The sequence below is a fragment of the Nanorana parkeri genome, unplaced genomic scaffold, assembly GCF_000935625.1.
Source record: "Nanorana parkeri isolate BGI_ZX_2015 unplaced genomic scaffold, ASM93562v1 scaffold711, whole genome shotgun sequence".
Classification (NCBI taxonomy): Eukaryota; Metazoa; Chordata; class Amphibia; order Anura; family Dicroglossidae; genus Nanorana; species Nanorana parkeri.
In genome coordinates, this window is record NW_017306979.1 from 666,029 (window position 1) to 685,118 (window position 19,090).

Genomic DNA, 19,090 nt, shown 5'->3' on the forward strand with positions numbered 1-19,090 from the left:
CCCCTCTTTTCTTTTCAGCCCTCACCTCATAGACCTCCTTGATGCTCTGACCCTCCGAGCCTTAACTGCTGCAGCTCACTGCTATCTGGAAGAATCTGGGAAAAACATCTTACAAACACATCACTGGTTCAGCTGTCAGTGGTATGAATTTCTTCTAGTCTGACGAACCTCGTTGGGATCCCTTTAAATATACAACTAGCAATCCTCCTCAAGACTCCCCCTTGTCCCCCCACAGGCCAGCTCCCACTATCACCTTTGATGAGCCAGAATTTAGAGACAATACTGTATCCTCATCAAATGATTGGTACCCTTTTTATACCCTTGTTTGTCATCCCTGGGTCCCCTCTCCCATTGGCTTAGTATGTACTCTCTAAATTTCCTTAGGCTCAGGAGGGTTTTAACTTTTATACAGACATGGACAAATTTGTGGGTACCTTTTTTACAGCTCATTGAAACAATAATGAATTCCTCCTGACTCCTTGATATAGTGTGTACTGCAGTGGATATGGATCAGTTAAAGTAAACAAGAGAGTAGTCTAAGGATATCCAAAAGGAAATTATAGATCTGAACCCGAAGGGAAAAGTAGCTTGATGTTCCCATGGCTACAGTTGCAGATATTAAGAAGTTTAATGTCCATAGGAGTGTAGCCAACCTCCCTGGATGTGGCCACAAGAGGAAAATCAACCCAGATTGAACAGAAGGATAGTGTGAATGGCAGAGAGAGCCAAGGAAAACCTCCAAAGAGAAACGAGCTGAACTCTATGGTCAAGGTACATCGTTGTCTAATCACACCATCTGTCACGTTTTGAATGACGGGCTGCGTTGATGCATCTAGCATGGACCTTAAATCTGTATAGGGCACAATAAAAACTCAAGACTCAATGAATTTTGGAGCAAAATGCACTGTCTAGTGACCGAAAGCTCTGCCTTAGTCACAGGTCATGGGTCCCAACAGTATAATGACCCAAAACACACGGCAAAGAACAAAACATTGAACTGTTCTGAAGTGGCCTTCTATGAGCCCTGATTTGAACCCTATCGACTGTCTATGGAAAGAGATAAAACATGGAGTCTGGAGAAAGAAACCTTCAAAACTGTGACAGCTGGAGCAGTTTGCTCAAGAATAGTGGGCCAAACTATTTGTTGGCAGGTGTAGAATTCTTATTTAGAGCTGGAGAAATTGCTTGCTTGCAGTAATGACCCCTAAAGGTTGTGCAACAAAATATTAAGTTAAGGGTCCCATTATTTTTGTCCATTGCATTTTTATTTGTTTTTTATATTTTGAAGAATTCTGTTGAATCAAAAACAAAGTCTGATTTTTATTAAATTGGGAATAAACAATGCCTACTATTGGTCAATTTTGCCTTATTTCAGAGAAAATTGTAGATTCTACATTTCCGCGGAAGGATATCAACAAATTTGTTCATGTTTGTAATAAGGTTATTTGATTATTAACTCTGAGCATACCTCACTCATGCTGTCGCGTGCTTCCTCCCAGGTAGGGGAGGCCCTACTCTCATCCATGTTTCGGGGTGAGTAGTTCTAAAAGCTTTACAATGGTAAACTAGGGACTTAATCCCTACCACCCTACAGGTGAAACTCGAATAATGTCTCCCTAATGCCAAGGTCCTTATCTCTTTTGAAAAAGGGGTGAATAATCCTTAATAATCTTAAAACTTTGGGGGCAATGTTGCAAATATCCAAGAAACACACTTAAGGGAAGACAAGTCTCCCTTCCTGGGGACAGGCTTTTTCCCATTTCATATCACAGTTGTACCAAGGAGGCAAAATCTGAAAGGGTCTCAAAATGAATTGCTAATATACCCTGGGTGGCACTAGACTCGCATAGCAGGGACAATGGCAGAAACCTCTTTCACAAAGGTTCCATAGGCAACACTAATTTAACCCTGTCGGCAGTATGACCAGAACGTTAACCAAGATTACTTTATTAAAAGTATCTTAGACAAGCTGATTGCTTTTGCTGAAGGTATCCTTATCCTAGATGCATATCCTGATCTCCCCCGATCACAATATTGACACATCCTTCAGCACATCCTCCTTCCCCCAAACCTCTTGCATTGCCTACATACTCCGTAACGCGCTGTACTTTTAGATTGAGCTCTTCTTAGTCCATCACAGGAATATCCATCTAATAGCAAAATTGGACATAGTCAACATAACAGAGGCAGATCAAATCCCAGTGTTAATACAAGTCGCGTTAATAGCTGACAGATCTCCCAGAGCCTGGCACTGGTGTTTAAACGAAAGCTTCCTACAGAATCTCCAAATCCTTGAGGATGTAGCTAAGGAATTAGACCTGTATTCTCTACATAAACTGCTGACAACAGTGATCCCATGTTAGTTTGGAAGCTTAGCTTGGAGGATCTTAATTAAGCACGCATTCATAGTTAAATGGGAAGCCAAAATCAATCAACTATTCAACAACATTTACCATTTAGAGGCTAGACACAAAAACACAGACTAGACCATGCTACAGAGTTGGAACTCTCATTCCTCAAACAAATCAACTTTCTGAATCAGCCTCCTAGCTAAAGCCTCAAGAGACAGCTCCTCTATTGTATTCCCTTCTATCACTACTCTACGGGGCAAAAACATAGGCTATTCGAAAGACCTAGCAAACACCATTGGTGCCCTCTACTCGTCTCAATACAACCTTCAGGACAACATCTCACACTCTCTCCCTTCTCAGTCCAAAGCTGACAAAAATGTTTTCTTCTCTAAGCTGCTCAAACTAGACACCCCGTCTACAGCATGACAAAATGGCCTGTTAATACAATATTGAAAAATTATACTACCCCATCTGGCTCTTCACTTTACATAGGCTCTCAACTCTCTAACTCATCACTCACAAGTCTCCTAGGACTCATTAAGGGCTCACATCACAGCTATTCCCAAACAAGTGAAAGACCCTTCTAGTTCGAGCTACCACAGTATCTCACTTTTAAACGATGACTTGAAATTGCTGATGAAAATCCTGGCTGTCTCCTCCCACTTGTTAAAGACCTAAGCTTCACGATCATGAACCTATAGTAGAATGGTCCCCTGGCTGTACTAATAAATGATTAATCACTGATCATAGCCATTCATGCCAAATGTGACCCTGCACCTTTTTGATATGATTTCTGTGTGGTGGGCATAGCATATTCATATAAATGGGCTGCCCTAATGGAGACCACTTTAATGCACACAAAAACATTCATCAATGTGTACGTTCACTACAGAAGCACATAATGTGGACCTAGACTTAAACAGCACACAGAATTCACACATTAAGTAAACATGTGCAGTGCCATACCAGCAGGTGCGCATTATCCCACTGCTTGGTTTTTTTTTAATACAGTTTTTTAGATTTAGTAAGACTTTTAAGTTAATGATAGTATTTTTTTTCATCGAAAATATAATTTTGGTAAACATTTGCACAACTATCACAAAACCTATAAAATCAGTAGTACCATTTTTTTTTTTTCTATGGGCAGGGGTGTTGGAGTTTTTAAAAAAACTACTTGTCCAAAGACCAAAGCGGGGGCCAATGTACTTGTCCCTCATGACAATCTACTTGTCTTGATACAAAAAAATAATTTCAACCAAAACCGTATTTAAATAAGGTTTTTATTGATAGCAACTTAGAAGACAGACCTAAGAATACTTTATTGTAATCAACAAACATGAGGCATAGACCTGCATCCAGCACATGCGCCGCAGCTTGGACACCACTGATCTAAGCACACAATCTATTCATCACATTCAAAGCCAATCCAAAAGTCACAAATCTAGCGGCGTAAACAGACCGGGTGCAAACTGTGTGCACATCACACGTTACACCATTTTGCACGTGCGTAATTACATCACGTGCACATCACTGCTGTCAGCCATTTTGGTGATGGACACCAGCAGAGAGGAGGGGATGTTTATATGGCGGGATAAGGTATGCTGCTGGGTCCCCCCCTCTCTCGTGCAGCTCAGGCTCCGGATCCATGACAGAGTGCCTGACTTTTCAGAGGGGGTGACCCCAAAATTACGTTTTGTGGAACCCAGTCACGGCCTCACCCCCATTGTGACGCCTCTGAACAAATCTCACCAACTGACTTGGATCCAAACCTGCAAAAGTCATCAACATGACTGCCACAACAACAGCAACAAGGATCAGAGTGCTGTGGCACACATTGAGCCCATCTCCTGTCATCTGAATAAAATCTGAGCCCATGGAACCCAGAATCAGGTTTCAAAACACAGTGAGCCCGCTCCCTGCCATGCCTCGAGCTGCCTTCCATCCTTGATCAGTAAATGATTTCTGCCTGGGAAAAGTGCAGAAAAAGTTTAGTCAACAGCTATATTGCAGTGGCGACAATGGCAGAGTACAGTAGAGTAGGGGGATCACCGTCATCTGGCTCACCTCTAGGGCTGAGCCTTGGGCGGGTTGCAGTCCCGCTGCCTCTGGTTTTCAAACTGGAACTTTCTCTTCGCAGCCGGTACTTGCCACGGTCCCCAGGGTTCTCCCCTTCACAGGAACCGTGCCAGCATGTCCAGGTCCCCACCTTGCTGCAGAGCCTTGCACACACAGGCAACAAGCTCTGGGGAAAAGGCTAGCGTTAACGTGCTCTCCTCTAAAAGCAAATGTGAAACCTACTAAAAAAAACATGGTTTTATTAGATCAATTTTATTTTTTCTCAGGGCAGGTCCCTTCTGCATGAAGACCCTTCGACCCTTGAATCACTCAGTGTTCACCTGAGATCCATGTTTGCATTCCTCAACCTACTCCAGGAGGCTCACGACACTGCCAATTACAAACGCTAGCAATGCAGCAGTTGGAAATCAAATCAATAGGAAAAAATTGCAGAAAATTCAAAAATGGCTTGGCCAGCTGATTTGAAAAATGTTCCGGAGGGCTTGGCAGCGAAAGGGTTAAAGGACTTAATAACCATTTTAATAAATTGTATTTCAAGTTTCCCTCTATTTTATGCTTTACTCCTTCAGTGTGTCAGGTCTGCCTGTTGTAATTAATCCATCTTTATGTTCAAGGTTCCACTCTTTCACCTCATGTATGAAGTTGCCAAGTCTTCCAACCAAGATTTTGTCTGCTCCAGTTTTGATAAATCCCCATCTATGTTTCTTCTGCCATAAAATATCTTCTGTCTGGTAGCGTTTTTTTTTTTTTGTGTGTAATTGTCCAATGGCAGCTGTGCATGCATAGCTCAGTGTGCAATCCTGGCATTTGCAAGATGGGAATAAGTGACAGCTGCCAGGGTAGATCAACTCCCATGTGCATGCACAGGAGTAAAGACATCCAAATCTGGCCAGCCAAGACTATAAAAAAAACTTCAGAACCTAGAAGAAAACAGGAAGAAGATGTAAGGGTCACCAGTGAGGGAGAAAAAGCTCCTGTGAGGCTGAAAACCTTAGTTCCACTCTAATGCCAAAGATACTATACAACTGTTCTTTGACAACCCGTAGTTTCTATAATGGAGCCAGGCTCTTAAGCACACCAGAAATTTTGTATGAAATTTCAAAAACGGTCCAGTCTCATTAATTCTAAGTCCTTTTTTTAAAAACAATACAGACTAATGATTTTAGGGCAGTTTCTTTTTAATTATGAAGAAATGTAACTCAATCCATGATTATTCAGCAATGGAGAATGAAAACCAGCAACATCGGACTACAAATCCCACATCAATTCATGAATATACAGCAATGGAGAATAGCAAATAATTCTTGCCATCGAATGCCAAGACCAAATATAGCAGCAAATTTAACCGCATCAGTAAACATTAGTTAAATTGACAATCGCTTACTGATTTGCCTACCTAAATATTTTTTTTTTACCATTTTAGGACATTTAAGGCTTTCATTTGTACACAGTTTTAATACATATCCTGTTCAGTTTGTATTATTATTAACTGAAAAATTTTATAAAACACTGTAATTGTTTTTGAGGTATCTTAAATACCCTATTGACCATTGTGTTTGTCCCATGAATAGGAGCAAAACGAGTTCTGGATCTAGATAACTACAGAGAAGAAAAGGGAAGGTCTTTTTTCTCCAACACCATAGGCCATTCAATGGATTACTCCCTGGGAGAAGCTCTTTGGCAATGCTCAAACCTCTTTAGCAATGTTAAGTTGAAACTGAGTCATAAACGTATTATGCTGTTCACCAATGAAGACAATCCACATTTCACTGATGCTGCCAAAACCACACAAGCAAGAGCCAAGGCAAGAGACCTTCGTGAAACCGGTAAGAAAAGAGATGTTGGTACTTGTGTAGTGTTAAGACATAACAAGGGTCTCAAATGTGTGCTGAACTTGATATCTCCCTTTTCTGTCCCAAAAGGAGAAATTATTCAGTGTATCAATTTTTGGATTTTATCATGTAGAAAGTGTGGAAGCTTCCTAAAAGGTTCTTGCTGTAGATTAGAGTACTTTGCATGAACTGTATTTTCATACCTGCAGCAGCTTTTACTGACCCTGCTCTGCCAGGCCATTTTGTCAAAGCTTTGGCACTTCCAGGTAGTGTTGACAGTTGTCTGCTGTAGGGATGCACCGATATATCGGCCGCCGAAACATATTGGCCAAAAATGGCACTTTAGCCGTAAATTTTTTTTTTTTTTCGTTTCGGTTTTAAAATGTCCATTTTGGTGCACCTCTAGTCTGCCTTCCTCACAAACATTCTGTCCTATTGACCAGTAAGGGGTCATCCCTATGGATGCAAATACAGGCGTTTAGGCATACAGTGGTAAACAAACTACTGTATTTGCAGCTCCCTGGAGCCTCAGCTACTGCATAGGATTATATAGACGCAATGCTCTGTTTACAGGTATAAACGTACAAATGCAAGTATTGGTGTTTGCACGTGCAAGCTCATGGGCATAAGTTTGCAAATAGAAAACGTTAGCGAAATGCCAAGATTTGACCATAACATATGCATTATGTGCTCTTTCTACTGTATGTCATCTAGGGCTGCAACTAACGATTATTTACATAATTAGTTGGCCGATTTTTCGATTTTAATCGGATAAAAAATAATTAAATAGTATCTTTTATCTAAAATAAAAAACACAAATGGAGTGTTAGAAACCTAAAGTTTACTTCAGATTAAAACCTTACCTAACCTTAACTCTGAAATGTTTGTGTCATGCAGAATACTTTGTATTTATTATCCATTAAAACTTTTTCAAATTGTGAGTCTGTAGGAAACCTGTTATGAGAACCAGTGAGAGTGCAGGTGCTGACCACTCTGAAACAGACTTGTTTTTGTCAGTTATGCTGACCCTCCTGCTTGAATACTTAGCCACTGATCCAGAGCATGTATATGGGGGAAAAAAAGCTTCTCGCTTTCCTAATCTGTAGACTTGTTCCAGGTTAGTGATACAGCAAGTACTGAAGATTTGGGGTCATTAGAATAGTCAGGCAACTAGCATTTGTAAAAAGATCTGCCCCCATATTTCCACCAAGAGAAATTTATTTTGGATAATCGCTTACCTTGATTATTTAGAAGACCCATTCAAGAACATTACTGTCTCAGCCTGGTGGTTCTTCCCCGTGTAGGTTGGCAGCACTTAAGAGAATTGTATGACGTTTTACTTGTTGTACTTGGTATAAAATAGGCATTTTCCTTGTGGAAACGTCTTCACATGAACATTGTGTTGGATTTGAGTTGTATGTCATATATTTTCAGGTATCATCTTGGATCTATTGCACCTTGAAAAGCCTGGTGGTTTTAACATCTCTCTATTCTATCGTGATATTGTAAACACTGATGAGGATGAGGATCTTGGTGTTCAGCATTCGGCTTCCAGGAAATTGGATGACCTAATGAGAAGAGTGCGGGCCAAAGAAAGCAAAAAGCGGGCTCTATGCAGGTACTTTTATTTGTTTAAAAATAATTTCAGGTATGTTGTGATTATTCTGTTGATTTTTAAAAAATAACTATATTTAGTTTTAGACAGAATATGAGAGATTAAAATGAAATTGCCCTTCCAGTATGAATTATACATTTTTACTTGGCTATGCATCCTCCCAAGTCTTGTTCCTTCAATATTGCTACAGTCCCCTGGCTTTGTGAATACGTCCTGTACTGCTGTGGCCACGTTGCTCCTGGAGGATGGTTTGTTGGTTCAGTCTAATGCAGAGCAGGTAATCCAACTCCACTGGTTTCAGTACTTTGAGTCAGTTATCCAAAGTAAGTATGCTGAAAGTCATAGAAATGTTAGAACTCTACTGCTCACTTTTTCTGGGTCATTGACTTAAAGCCCTGAAGCCAGCAGATCAACATGCCAGCCAAGCCAAAAGCATGTATGTATATATATATATATATAAGGCCAGTATGGGCAGCCTTCATGGTATGCCTACTCCAATGGTGAAGCCTGTTTATTTTATTATGAGGTTGGGCTGTGGACAAGCCAGCAACTGTAATATCCCTTTAAGGAGGAAGATGGAACTCAGCTGCGGAGACACGTTAGCAGTCACGCGCTCAAGCCCAAGAGTATGTGGTGGCAATGGTTAACTTGCCCAAACAACCTCAATGCATCATAGTACAATCTTCCAATAAGAAATTAAATAGCCTAAAGGTGGTCATACACTTTACAACCATCGCAAGACCTTAGTCTTGCGATGGTTGTAAAGTAATTAAAAAAACGTACGATCTGCCCATCTTGGACAGGCAGATCATACTTGCGATCATTGCAAGCCCGCCCCCTGAGGGGCGGGCTTCCGATGACCGCAATGCTGAACGGGCAGTGTGCGCATGCGGCATTGATCTTACAATCAAGGTAAAAACCACCCGAAAATCGTGCAATTCTCGGCTGGTTTTCTAGCATGCTCCTTAGACAAAAGACATGCGACCGTACAGTAGAAACGGTCGCACGTCTTCATTCACACTGCACGATTCTCGTACGATCGCGCGATTTCCCGCGATTCTCGTATGAGAATCGTGCAGTGTATGGGCACCTTATCTGTCTCTAGTGTGGCGTATAATTAATCGGGAATTGGGTGATACCCAATTCCCGATTCCCCGTCAATTATCCTAGCAATCACAGCAGGGTTGTATGTTTACTTCACAGTACAACACAAGTGGTGTATTTATCATTATCTAGTTGAGCTAGTATGGTGCTAGTATGTTAACCTCACATATGCACAGTATATGGAAGAGCTTATAACTTGCAGGCAGTATTTAACATGAGAAGTTATGTTTACAGAGAAATAATTCAGTAAGCTCCCTGTGGTGTTCAGCCCCAGGAGGTTTATTTTTACTGTAACAATCTGTCAAAATAAATAATGTGGTGGCACAGATAATAGAACAGGAAATGGAAACTATAAAAAAGTATTAATGCCAAATTTAGAATTCATTCTGTGGGCGTGTAGCAAATATATATTTGTTGTAACCATATTGGCCTTTAGTTAAAGCATTTCTTTTTTTCTGAGATGTCAACTCAATGTTTTATTTTAATCCATTGCAGACTCTCATTGAAGTTGGGTGATGATGTCAGTCTTACGGTTGGTGTTTATAACCTGTTGCAGAAAGCTATGAAGCCACCTCCCGTCAAGCTTTACCGCGAGTCCAATGAGCCTGTAAAAACCAAAACACGTTCTTTCAATAGGGAGAATGGAAGTTTGCTTCTACCCAGTGACACAAAAAGATCACAGGTACAGACAGAACAAAAAATAAACAATAAGGTGATCAGCGCCAGTAAGTGTAAATGTGAAAATAAGAGCTACTAAGCACTAAGGATATAACTAAATATCTGGAAAATGTGAAAAACAATTTTGTGCCGAGCTAATAATCATACACATCTAATAAATAGAAACATATATAAATGCGTCACATATATGAGCCTTCAACCAAATGAAGCATTGAAAATAGCTACACACAGACAAAAAAGCAATATAGACAAAAAGAGTCCCAGGAAAAAACAAAAGCAAACAATAGTGATTGTGCAAAAAAATTCCTCAGATGATTTGCAGCCAATCTGCATGTAACTCTCAGGTAAGGATAATCACACAATGCAAGCAGACCTTCACCTCCACCCAGTGAGTGATGACAACAAGTGAGTGCTCACCTGGGGAGGTAGACCCACAGAGCTAGGTCAAATGCGCTTTTTCCCTTCTTAATGGGGGAAGGAAGCCCATGCACAGAAAAGGCGATAAGGTCTCCTAAGATCACAGGTACCAGCATAAATCCAGGTGGAAAGAGAAAAAGGACAAGGACATAGTACGTAACGTGCAATAAAATGCAATTTATTAAATAAAAAATGCGTACTCACAATGGTGTAAACAGTACAAGCATTGGGTATTGCTGGATCCAACCAGCAAGGCAAATGGCAGCTAAGTAATAAAAAAACAGTTCGTCCGGCTCAGTGCAGTGACATCAGAAGCTTCTGATGTCACTGCACTGAGCTGAGCCGGACGAACGGGTTTTTCATTACTTTGCTGCCATTTGCCTTGCTGGTTGGAGCTTCTGATGTTAGCCGTCACGGACATCGACGTCACCGGACTCCTCCCCCCCTTCCCTTCGTTAGCCGACAAATCCACTTGGGGAAGGGGGGAGGTGTCCATGATGCAATTCATTTCAAGTTCTAATAGGTTTTGGTAATGCTTGAAAAAAATGAGACAATTGATAATAATGCCACCTATCCATTACATTGGGAGAAGAAGATTTACAGATCATTGACAGGGGTTTCAGCAACGCCCTATCTATAATATGATGTAAAACGAGTGACTCATCATCTACCCATCCACTATAATATTGGTCTGATAGACCCGGTGGGAAATAATGATGGCCCAACAAAGGCATTAGCGGAGAGTTATATAACCATCCATCCCATACATTTAGTGTGTTTAGGATGGGATTCCCTGGACAAACACCTATATTTTTTGGGGTATCCAGCCAATTACACTCAGATCTACTTCATGCATATCATTCCATATTCTACAGAAACCCATAGTTTAGAAAGCTTATCATATTGCCAGTTCAACATTTTGCATAAAACTACAGCATGATGATAATGTTTAAAATCGGGTAACGCCAGCCCCCATATGTCTTTGCTCTAGTTAGCAGACCGTCAGATATTCTTGCTCTCCTTATGTTATAGAACATAGTGTTCTAAAAAAAACAACTAGGAGGGTGTGCTATTGGCAACATCTGGAACAAGAAGAGAACCCTTGGCAGGACATTCATTTTTATTGTGTTAATTCTACCAATGCATGAATATGGAAAAGCAGTTCATTGATGTAGATTTTGTCGAACCTGGTTCAAAAGCGGAATAAAGCTATAACAAAACAACTCTCTATAACAGGGAGTAAGATACACTCCCAAATATTTCAACTTATGTGGCTGCCAAAAAAAGGTAAAGTTTGGTCTTGGAATGTCCACTTTCTAGATGGTACGTTCATGTTAAGTATTTCCGATTTTGCAAGCTTAATCTTAAAATTCGACAATTCTTCATATTCCTGTAATTCTGACAATACGTTTGGAATAGAAATATGAGGTGGTTGTATATAAAATAAAATACCATCTGCATAAGCAGCATATTTATGTTACCTCTTTCCTATCTTCACTCCATGAATATCAGAATTTGTATATGAGAAAGGAAAGGCTCCAGTGAGATTATAAACAAAAGAGGGGAGAGGGGGCACCCCTGACGTGTGCCATTCTCTAGGGTAAAGCTTTCACTAAGCATGCCATTAATTCGGGCCTGAGCACTCGGTTTATCATATAATGCTGTGATCCAACTCATCATTTTAATACCCAATCCCATATGCTGTAAAGTAGGCATTAGATAGTCCCAGGCCACCGTATCAAATGCTTTTTCAACATCTGTAGATGACAAAAGGATGGGCTGGGACATCCGAATATACTTATGTCACAAGCGCAAGGCTCCGCAATTATACATTGATCTGAACACCAGATCACCACCCACATTGTCTGATTGTACAATCACCAACGAGTATATAAAGCTGGCCATACACTCTGCGATTTTCATTCGGGAATTTTCATTGTGTCCAAGAACCCTCTTTCTATTCTACCTCAAATAGCCCATCAAAGTCGTTTCGATAATCATTTGTTAGCAATACTAACTCGCCGAATTTCAGCGATCGACAGAACAGATTTTCATTTGCGCTTGTGTAGTGTTCATGATGTGATTTATTTTTATTTTTTTCTTCGGAAACCCCCTCTAATCCATCTATTATTTTGGAAAATTCCAGCCTGACCGATCGAGAAAATTTGGCCAGGAGTACAGTAAAAAGAAATTGTTGGGTTCCCATCAACTGATCGATTTCTGAACGATAATTGATAGGTGTATGGGCACCTTTACAAGGGTCTGCCTGATTGAATACAGATTGATTGATTGGTTAAGGTAGTTTTGATAAATCTGAGGTTGATTTAACAGTCAGTAGCATGTATGTTCAGCATAACATGCTTTATTTTATTTTTTTACTTATACAAGCACTCTTTCTGGTCACAGGTTCCCATTAGGTCAATAATTGCGTGTAACAAGCCTTGTTTGCAGTATGTGAAATCCACATTCTTAGACTGCAGTAGGTGTGATTGCAATATTATCATTACATATACTAATATACATGTGCTTGGAGTGTGGGAGGAAACCAGAGTACCTGGAAGAAACCTATGCAAGCAGAGGGAGAACATGCAAACTCCATGCAGATAGTGTCCTGACCACTGTGCAGCCCCATACAGCCTTTATCTACAGATAACCACAAATGCAGTTGAAGGTTCTTTGGCTGCAATGGAAAAAATGTTTTGTTCCCTGGAGCTCCGATATACCATATATATCCCTTTATGTTTATTGGGATAGGTCATCCAGGTCATGTAACCAGGGGTAATGAGCACAAAAAAATGGTAACAGTGTTTTCAAAAGAAAGGGCACTGTGAAAGATGGTTACTGAATAGACCGAGACCTCTATGCTTTCTTGTAAAAGTATAAACTTTATTAGTTACAAAATCTCATATTCAGCACCTGTTACTCCATTTCTACAAAAATCTTCATAAAAGAACAACGTTGTCCATAACATTCATACATGCATTCTTCCATACATACTATGCACTCACACAGATTACGGCAAATAATATCTTCAAAATTTCTAAAGGGGGAATTCTCCCAATATAACTCTTGGTCCCTCTCGGTACTTTTATTCCTGCTTTTGAAGATGCAAAAAATACAAAAATAAGGGGGGAGGGGGGGGAATCTGAACTGTAGTTTTACTTTAAGATATAGGTCTGACCTATTTGTGGCACCTGATACATAAAAAGTATAATGAAATAGGGACTGTTTGTCTGTAATTGAGGAGAGGAAGTCTCTATAAACAGTACAATTTGAGGCAGAAACAATCCACTATAATTATGTATATATGCTCTGGTCTCAGTATATCAACCCTTTTGATGAGTGAATTCGTTTAGAGAGTCTCAATTATTTTGTTTTTTTAGAGTTATTCAAACTTTCCCAGTGCAGTGAAGTTCCTCCTGATGTAGGATCTATTTCAAGGGGGAGACCTGTGCGGGACCAGTGGAGCTTGTATAATAGTCGACCGTACTCACAGTTAGCTGAATCCAGGAAGTTCCGTTTGTTCAACACTATCACCAGCAATTAATTCGTCTGTGGCTTTTCCAGATCCCAGGATTTTTCTTAATACCTTAGTCCGTTTATTGTCCTCCTTTTTTAGGCCGAGGAGTTTCCTTAGTTAAGCACTATTTTCAGTAACTGGTTGGTCTATGGTTGTTCCAATACCTCAGGATTTTTCGGTACTTCAACACAATTTGTTAATAACTTAGAGAGTCTCAATTATTTTGTTTTTTTAGAGTTATTCAAACTTTCTAGTGCAGTGAAGTTCCTCCTAATGTAGGATCTATTTCAAGGGGGAGACCTGTGCGGGACCAGTGGAGCTTGTATAATAGTCGACCGTACTCACAGTTAGCTGTCTCGTACCCCTCCTTTTTTCGAATCCAGGAAGTTCCGTTTGTTCAACACTATCACCAGCAATAAATTCGTCTGTGGCTTTTCCAGATCCCAGGATTTTTCTTAATACCTCTGCGAGGTTAGTCCGTTTATTGTCCTCCTTTTTGGGGCCGAGGAGTTTCCTTAGTTAAGCACTATTTTCAGTAACTGGTTGGTCTATGGTTGTTCCAATACCTCACGAGAAATACCCCTCTAAAATTAAAATCAAAAACAATGCCAACATTGACAAATAATAGACATATTGCCCTCTTTAAGGACTTGGTCGAAAAAGACTTAAAGGTAACCACCTGGGATATAAAAGGACAGGATAATTTAAACCCTATGGAAAGAAAAGCATTAAAAGAACTGAAAGACATACCTGGACTGATAATAAAAAATAGCGACAAAGGGGGGAATGTGGTTCTAATGACAGAAAGGATGTACGTTATGGAAGCCAAACGCCTTTTGAATGACAGAGATACATATGAGAGATTGGATAGTTCCCCCTTTAAGAAACGAATCTGTGACTATAATTATAAAATAGACATAGCAAGAGATGTGAGATTACTGTCAAAAAAGGAATCTGGCTTCCTAACGAACACATTCAATACCCCTACATTTTATACTATCCCAAAGATCCATAAAAACAACACAAACCCACCAGGGAGACCCATAGTGTCAGCAGTGGGTGGCCCCTGGAAAATCTAGGGAAGTACTTAGACCACCTCCTGAAGGAAATGGTCTTCAAATTGCCTTCATTTGTTAAAGATACAGGAGATGTATTAAATAAAATAGAGAATCTAGAGATAATAAAGGAAAAATGGTGCATGTCTGTTTTTCTTGCTGCTTTGCCAAAGTGGGATGCATCACCTACATGTGAAAGGACCCTTAGGGTAAGGATAGGTGCTCTTTAAAGACCTGTTCACACCGTTGTGTTGCAGTAATGTACATTAAAACGCAAGATAATGCACCAAGCATGACGCAATGCTTTGCAGTGCCATTTATTTTGAAAGGCTCTCCCACTACAGAATAGAAAAAAAAATAGAGCAGGGTGATTTTGCTTCCTGCGGGCTCAATTCAAAACTACTGCACTATCTAGAGGTGCCTTGGTGCGGCTTTCACATTTTCTGCAGAAGACGTGTATCTAAACCTCTGTTTTTAACCTTAGCGGTGAGACAAGTTTTTTTGCATGCTGGCTGGCGAGTGTGCTGGGGAAACTGTCAATTCAAAATGAATCGGCTGTGGTAACACAACGTGCTGCAACACACGATAAAACATCTTGCACTGCATAGGGTACTAACATGTGCACATCTCGCACAAGAAAACAGAATGAACAATATTCTCAATCAGATTGCGCCAGAGTGTAAAAAATACTTAGCCCTGCAAAGGGAGGAGTCTAAGAGTTCCAGTAATTGCTTTACTGATCAAGAGTGAAAACAATAACACACAAAAAATAATACAGAATAAACTGTAAATAAAAGTGTATGTATAGTTACTGAACTAAACGCTAAAACACAGTCTTGCACAATAAATTCAACCAGGTATGCTACGCCCTTGCTGCCCCACTGTCGCATACATTGTATTCTTTCCCCCCATCAGAGGGACACTGGGGCTTACGTTTTGAAAAGCTATTTAACCCTTTAGCATTTGATCATACTTCAGAATAAAAATGAAAAAGGAAATCCGTTAGAGAAACTATAGAATGTTTCTTGACCAGAGAGACCAGAGTTTTTCTTAAAGAATTACATTGCAGCCAAAGAGCACAAAAAAATGGTAACAGTGTTTTCAAAAGAAAGGGCACTGTGAAAGATGGTTACTGAATAGACCGAGACCTCTATGCTTTCTTGTAAAAGTATAAACTTTATTAGTTACAAAATCTCATATTCAGCACCTGTTACTCCATTTCTACAAAAATCTTCATAAAAGAACAACGTTGTCCATAACATTCATACATGCATTCTTCCATACATACTATGCACTCACACAGATTACGGCAAATAATATCTTCAAAATTTCTAAAGGGGGAATTCTCCCAATATAACTCTTGGTCCCTCTCGGTACTTTTATTCCTGCTTTTGAAGATGCAAAAAATACAAAAATAAGGGGGGAGGGGGGGGAATCTGAACTGTAGTTTTACTTTAAGATATAGGTCTGACCTATTTGTGGCACCTGATACATAAAAAGTATAATGAAATAGGGACTGTTTGTCTGTAATTGAGGAGAGGAAGTCTCTATAAACAGTACAATTTGAGGCAGAAACAATCCACTATAATTATGTATATATGCTCTGGTCTCAGTATATCAACCCTTTTGATGAGTGAATTCGTTTAGAGAGTCTCAATTATTTTGTTTTTTTAGAGTTATTCAAACTTTCCCAGTGCAGTGAAGTTCCTCCTGATGTAGGATCTATTTCAAGGGGGAGACCTGTGCGGGACCAGTGGAGCTTGTATAATAGTCGACCGTACTCACAGTTAGCTGAATCCAGGAAGTTCCGTTTGTTCAACACTATCACCAGCAATTAATTCGTCTGTGGCTTTTCCAGATCCCAGGATTTTTCTTAATACCTTAGTCCGTTTATTGTCCTCCTTTTTTAGGCCGAGGAGTTTCCTTAGTTAAGCACTATTTTCAGTAACTGGTTGGTCTATGGTTGTTCCAATACCTCAGGATTTTTCGGTACTTCAACACAATTTGTTAATAACTTAGAGAGTCTCAATTATTTTGTTTTTTTAGAGTTATTCAAACTTTCTAGTGCAGTGAAGTTCCTCCTAATGTAGGATCTATTTCAAGGGGGAGACCTGTGCGGGACCAGTGGAGCTTGTATAATAGTCGACCGTACTCACAGTTAGCTGTCTCGTACCCCTCCTTTTTTCGAATCCAGGAAGTTCCGTTTGTTCAACACTATCACCAGCAATAAATTCGTCTGTGGCTTTTCCAGATCCCAGGATTTTTCTTAATACCTCTGCGAGGTTAGTCCGTTTATTGTCCTCCTTTTTGGGGCCGAGGAGTTTCCTTAGTTAAGCACTATTTTCAGTAACTGGTTGGTCTATGGTTGTTCCAATACCTCACGAGAAATACCCCTCTAAAATTAAAATCAAAAACAATGCCAACATTGACAAATAATAGACATATTGCCCTCTTTAAGGACTTGGTCGAAAAAGACTTAAAGGTAACCACCTGGGATATAAAAGGACAGGATAATTTAAACCCTATGGAAAGAAAAGCATTAAAAGAACTGAAAGACATACCTGGACTGATAATAAAAAATAGCGACAAAGGGGGGAATGTGGTTCTAATGACAGAAAGGATGTACGTTATGGAAGCCAAACGCCTTTTGAATGACAGAGATACATATGAGAGATTGGATAGTTCCCCCTTTAAGAAACGAATCTGTGACTATAATTATAAAATAGACATAGCAAGAGATGTGAGATTACTGTCAAAAAAGGAATCTGGCTTCCTAACGAACACATTCAATACCCCTACATTTTATACTATCCCAAAGATCCATAAAAACAACACAAACCCACCAGGGAGACCCATAGTGTCAGCAGTGGGTGGCCCCTGGAAAATCTAGGGAAGTACTTAGACCACCTCCTGAAGGAAATGGTCTTCAAATTGCCTTCATTTGTTAAAGATACAGGAGATGTATTAAATAAAATAGAGAATCTAGAGATAATAAATGGAGCCATACTTGTGGGAGTGGGTGTTGAGTCGTTATATACATCCATCCCTCACGAATGGGGACTAAAAGCAGTCAGCCATTTCCTGGAATTGAACTACCCGGAAATGGCAGCGCAAAATGAGTTTCTCGTAGAAATGTTAGAATTTGCCCTCTCCAATAATTGCTTTCAGTTTGCAGGATCATATCATAAACAACTTAATGGAACGTCAATGGGAGCCCCCTGGGCACCCGCCTACGCATGTTTACATCTTGGACTCTGGGAGATGGAGGTAGTCTATGGTCATCGTTCATACCTGGGTCATGCTAAAACATGGCTCAGGTATATGGATGACGTATTGATGGTATGGCAGGGCAGTGAAAATCAACTAAAAGAATTCATTTCAGAACTAAACATTAATAATCGGAATTTAAGATTGACATATAATTCTAGTGATCGAGAAATCCCCTTCTTGGACCTAATGATTGGGTTCGGGAGGGGGAGATTGATCACAAGAACTTATAGAAAGGAAACCGCAGCTAATACACTTCTGCATGCAAATAGCCATTACCCCCTGTCACTGAAGCAAGGAATCCCCACAGGGCAGTTCCTGAGGATTAAAAGGAACTGCACAGAACATAAAGATTATGTGATGGAATCAAGATCCCTTTATAATCGCTTCAGACAGAGAGGATATTCACATAGAACCCTCCGGACAAGTAAAACCAAAGTAGGAAAGAAAAGTAGAGCTGAGATCCTTAAAGGAAGAAATAGCAAAGAAGGAGAACAAAAAGAGAGGACAGTAAACCATGTGAGAATGATAACACAATATGGGTCAAGCTGGCCAAAGCTGAAACAGATTTTTGAAAAGCATTGGCATGTTCTGAATCTATGCCCGACACTTGCTGATATTGTTGGACCGAGACCACTCTTGACGGCAAGGAGAGCCAAAAATCTGAGAGACCATCTGGTAAACTCGGAATATAAACCAAGCAAGAATAGTTCGATCAAGCCAACGTTACCAAAAATAAAAGGAATGTATCCCTGCGGTAAATGCCCATATGTAGAAAAAACAAAACAGTTCCAAGATTCAGGGGGAATAAAATCATATCAAATCACACAGTTTATTAATTGTAATACAGAGAAGGTAATATACATGTTGGAGTGCCCCTGCAAGAAAATATACGTTGGGAAAACAAAACGACAGCTATGCACCCGTATAGGAGAGCACTTAAGGGATATAAAAAACAAAGATATTGATAGTCCTATAGCAACACACGTTGCAGACCATCATAACTCCTCACCAAAAGGCCTGAGGGTAAAGGGGATCTATGTCTTAAACCTCCCACCCAGGAGAGGAGATTTTGACAAGATACTCCTGCAGAAAGAAAAAATGTGGGTATATAAGCTTAATACCCTTTTACCCGCTGGCCTGAATAATGAGATTAATCTCAATGTCTTTCTTTT

At 40.0% G+C, this 19,090-nt stretch overlaps 1 protein-coding gene across 1 annotated transcript in view; it reads left to right on the forward strand.

Moving 5' to 3' along the window:
* XRCC6 (X-ray repair cross complementing 6) overlaps positions 1–19,090 on the forward strand; it is a 49,624-nt gene that overhangs the window by 15,059 nt on the left and 15,475 nt on the right. The window contains exons 5-7 of the mRNA XM_018563914.1: positions 5,999–6,253; positions 7,694–7,877; positions 9,474–9,690. Of these exons, the coding sequence (XP_018419416.1) occupies positions 5,999–6,253; positions 7,694–7,877; positions 9,474–9,690 (656 nt within the window). The remainder of the gene's footprint in view (positions 1–5,998; positions 6,254–7,693; positions 7,878–9,473; positions 9,691–19,090) is intronic.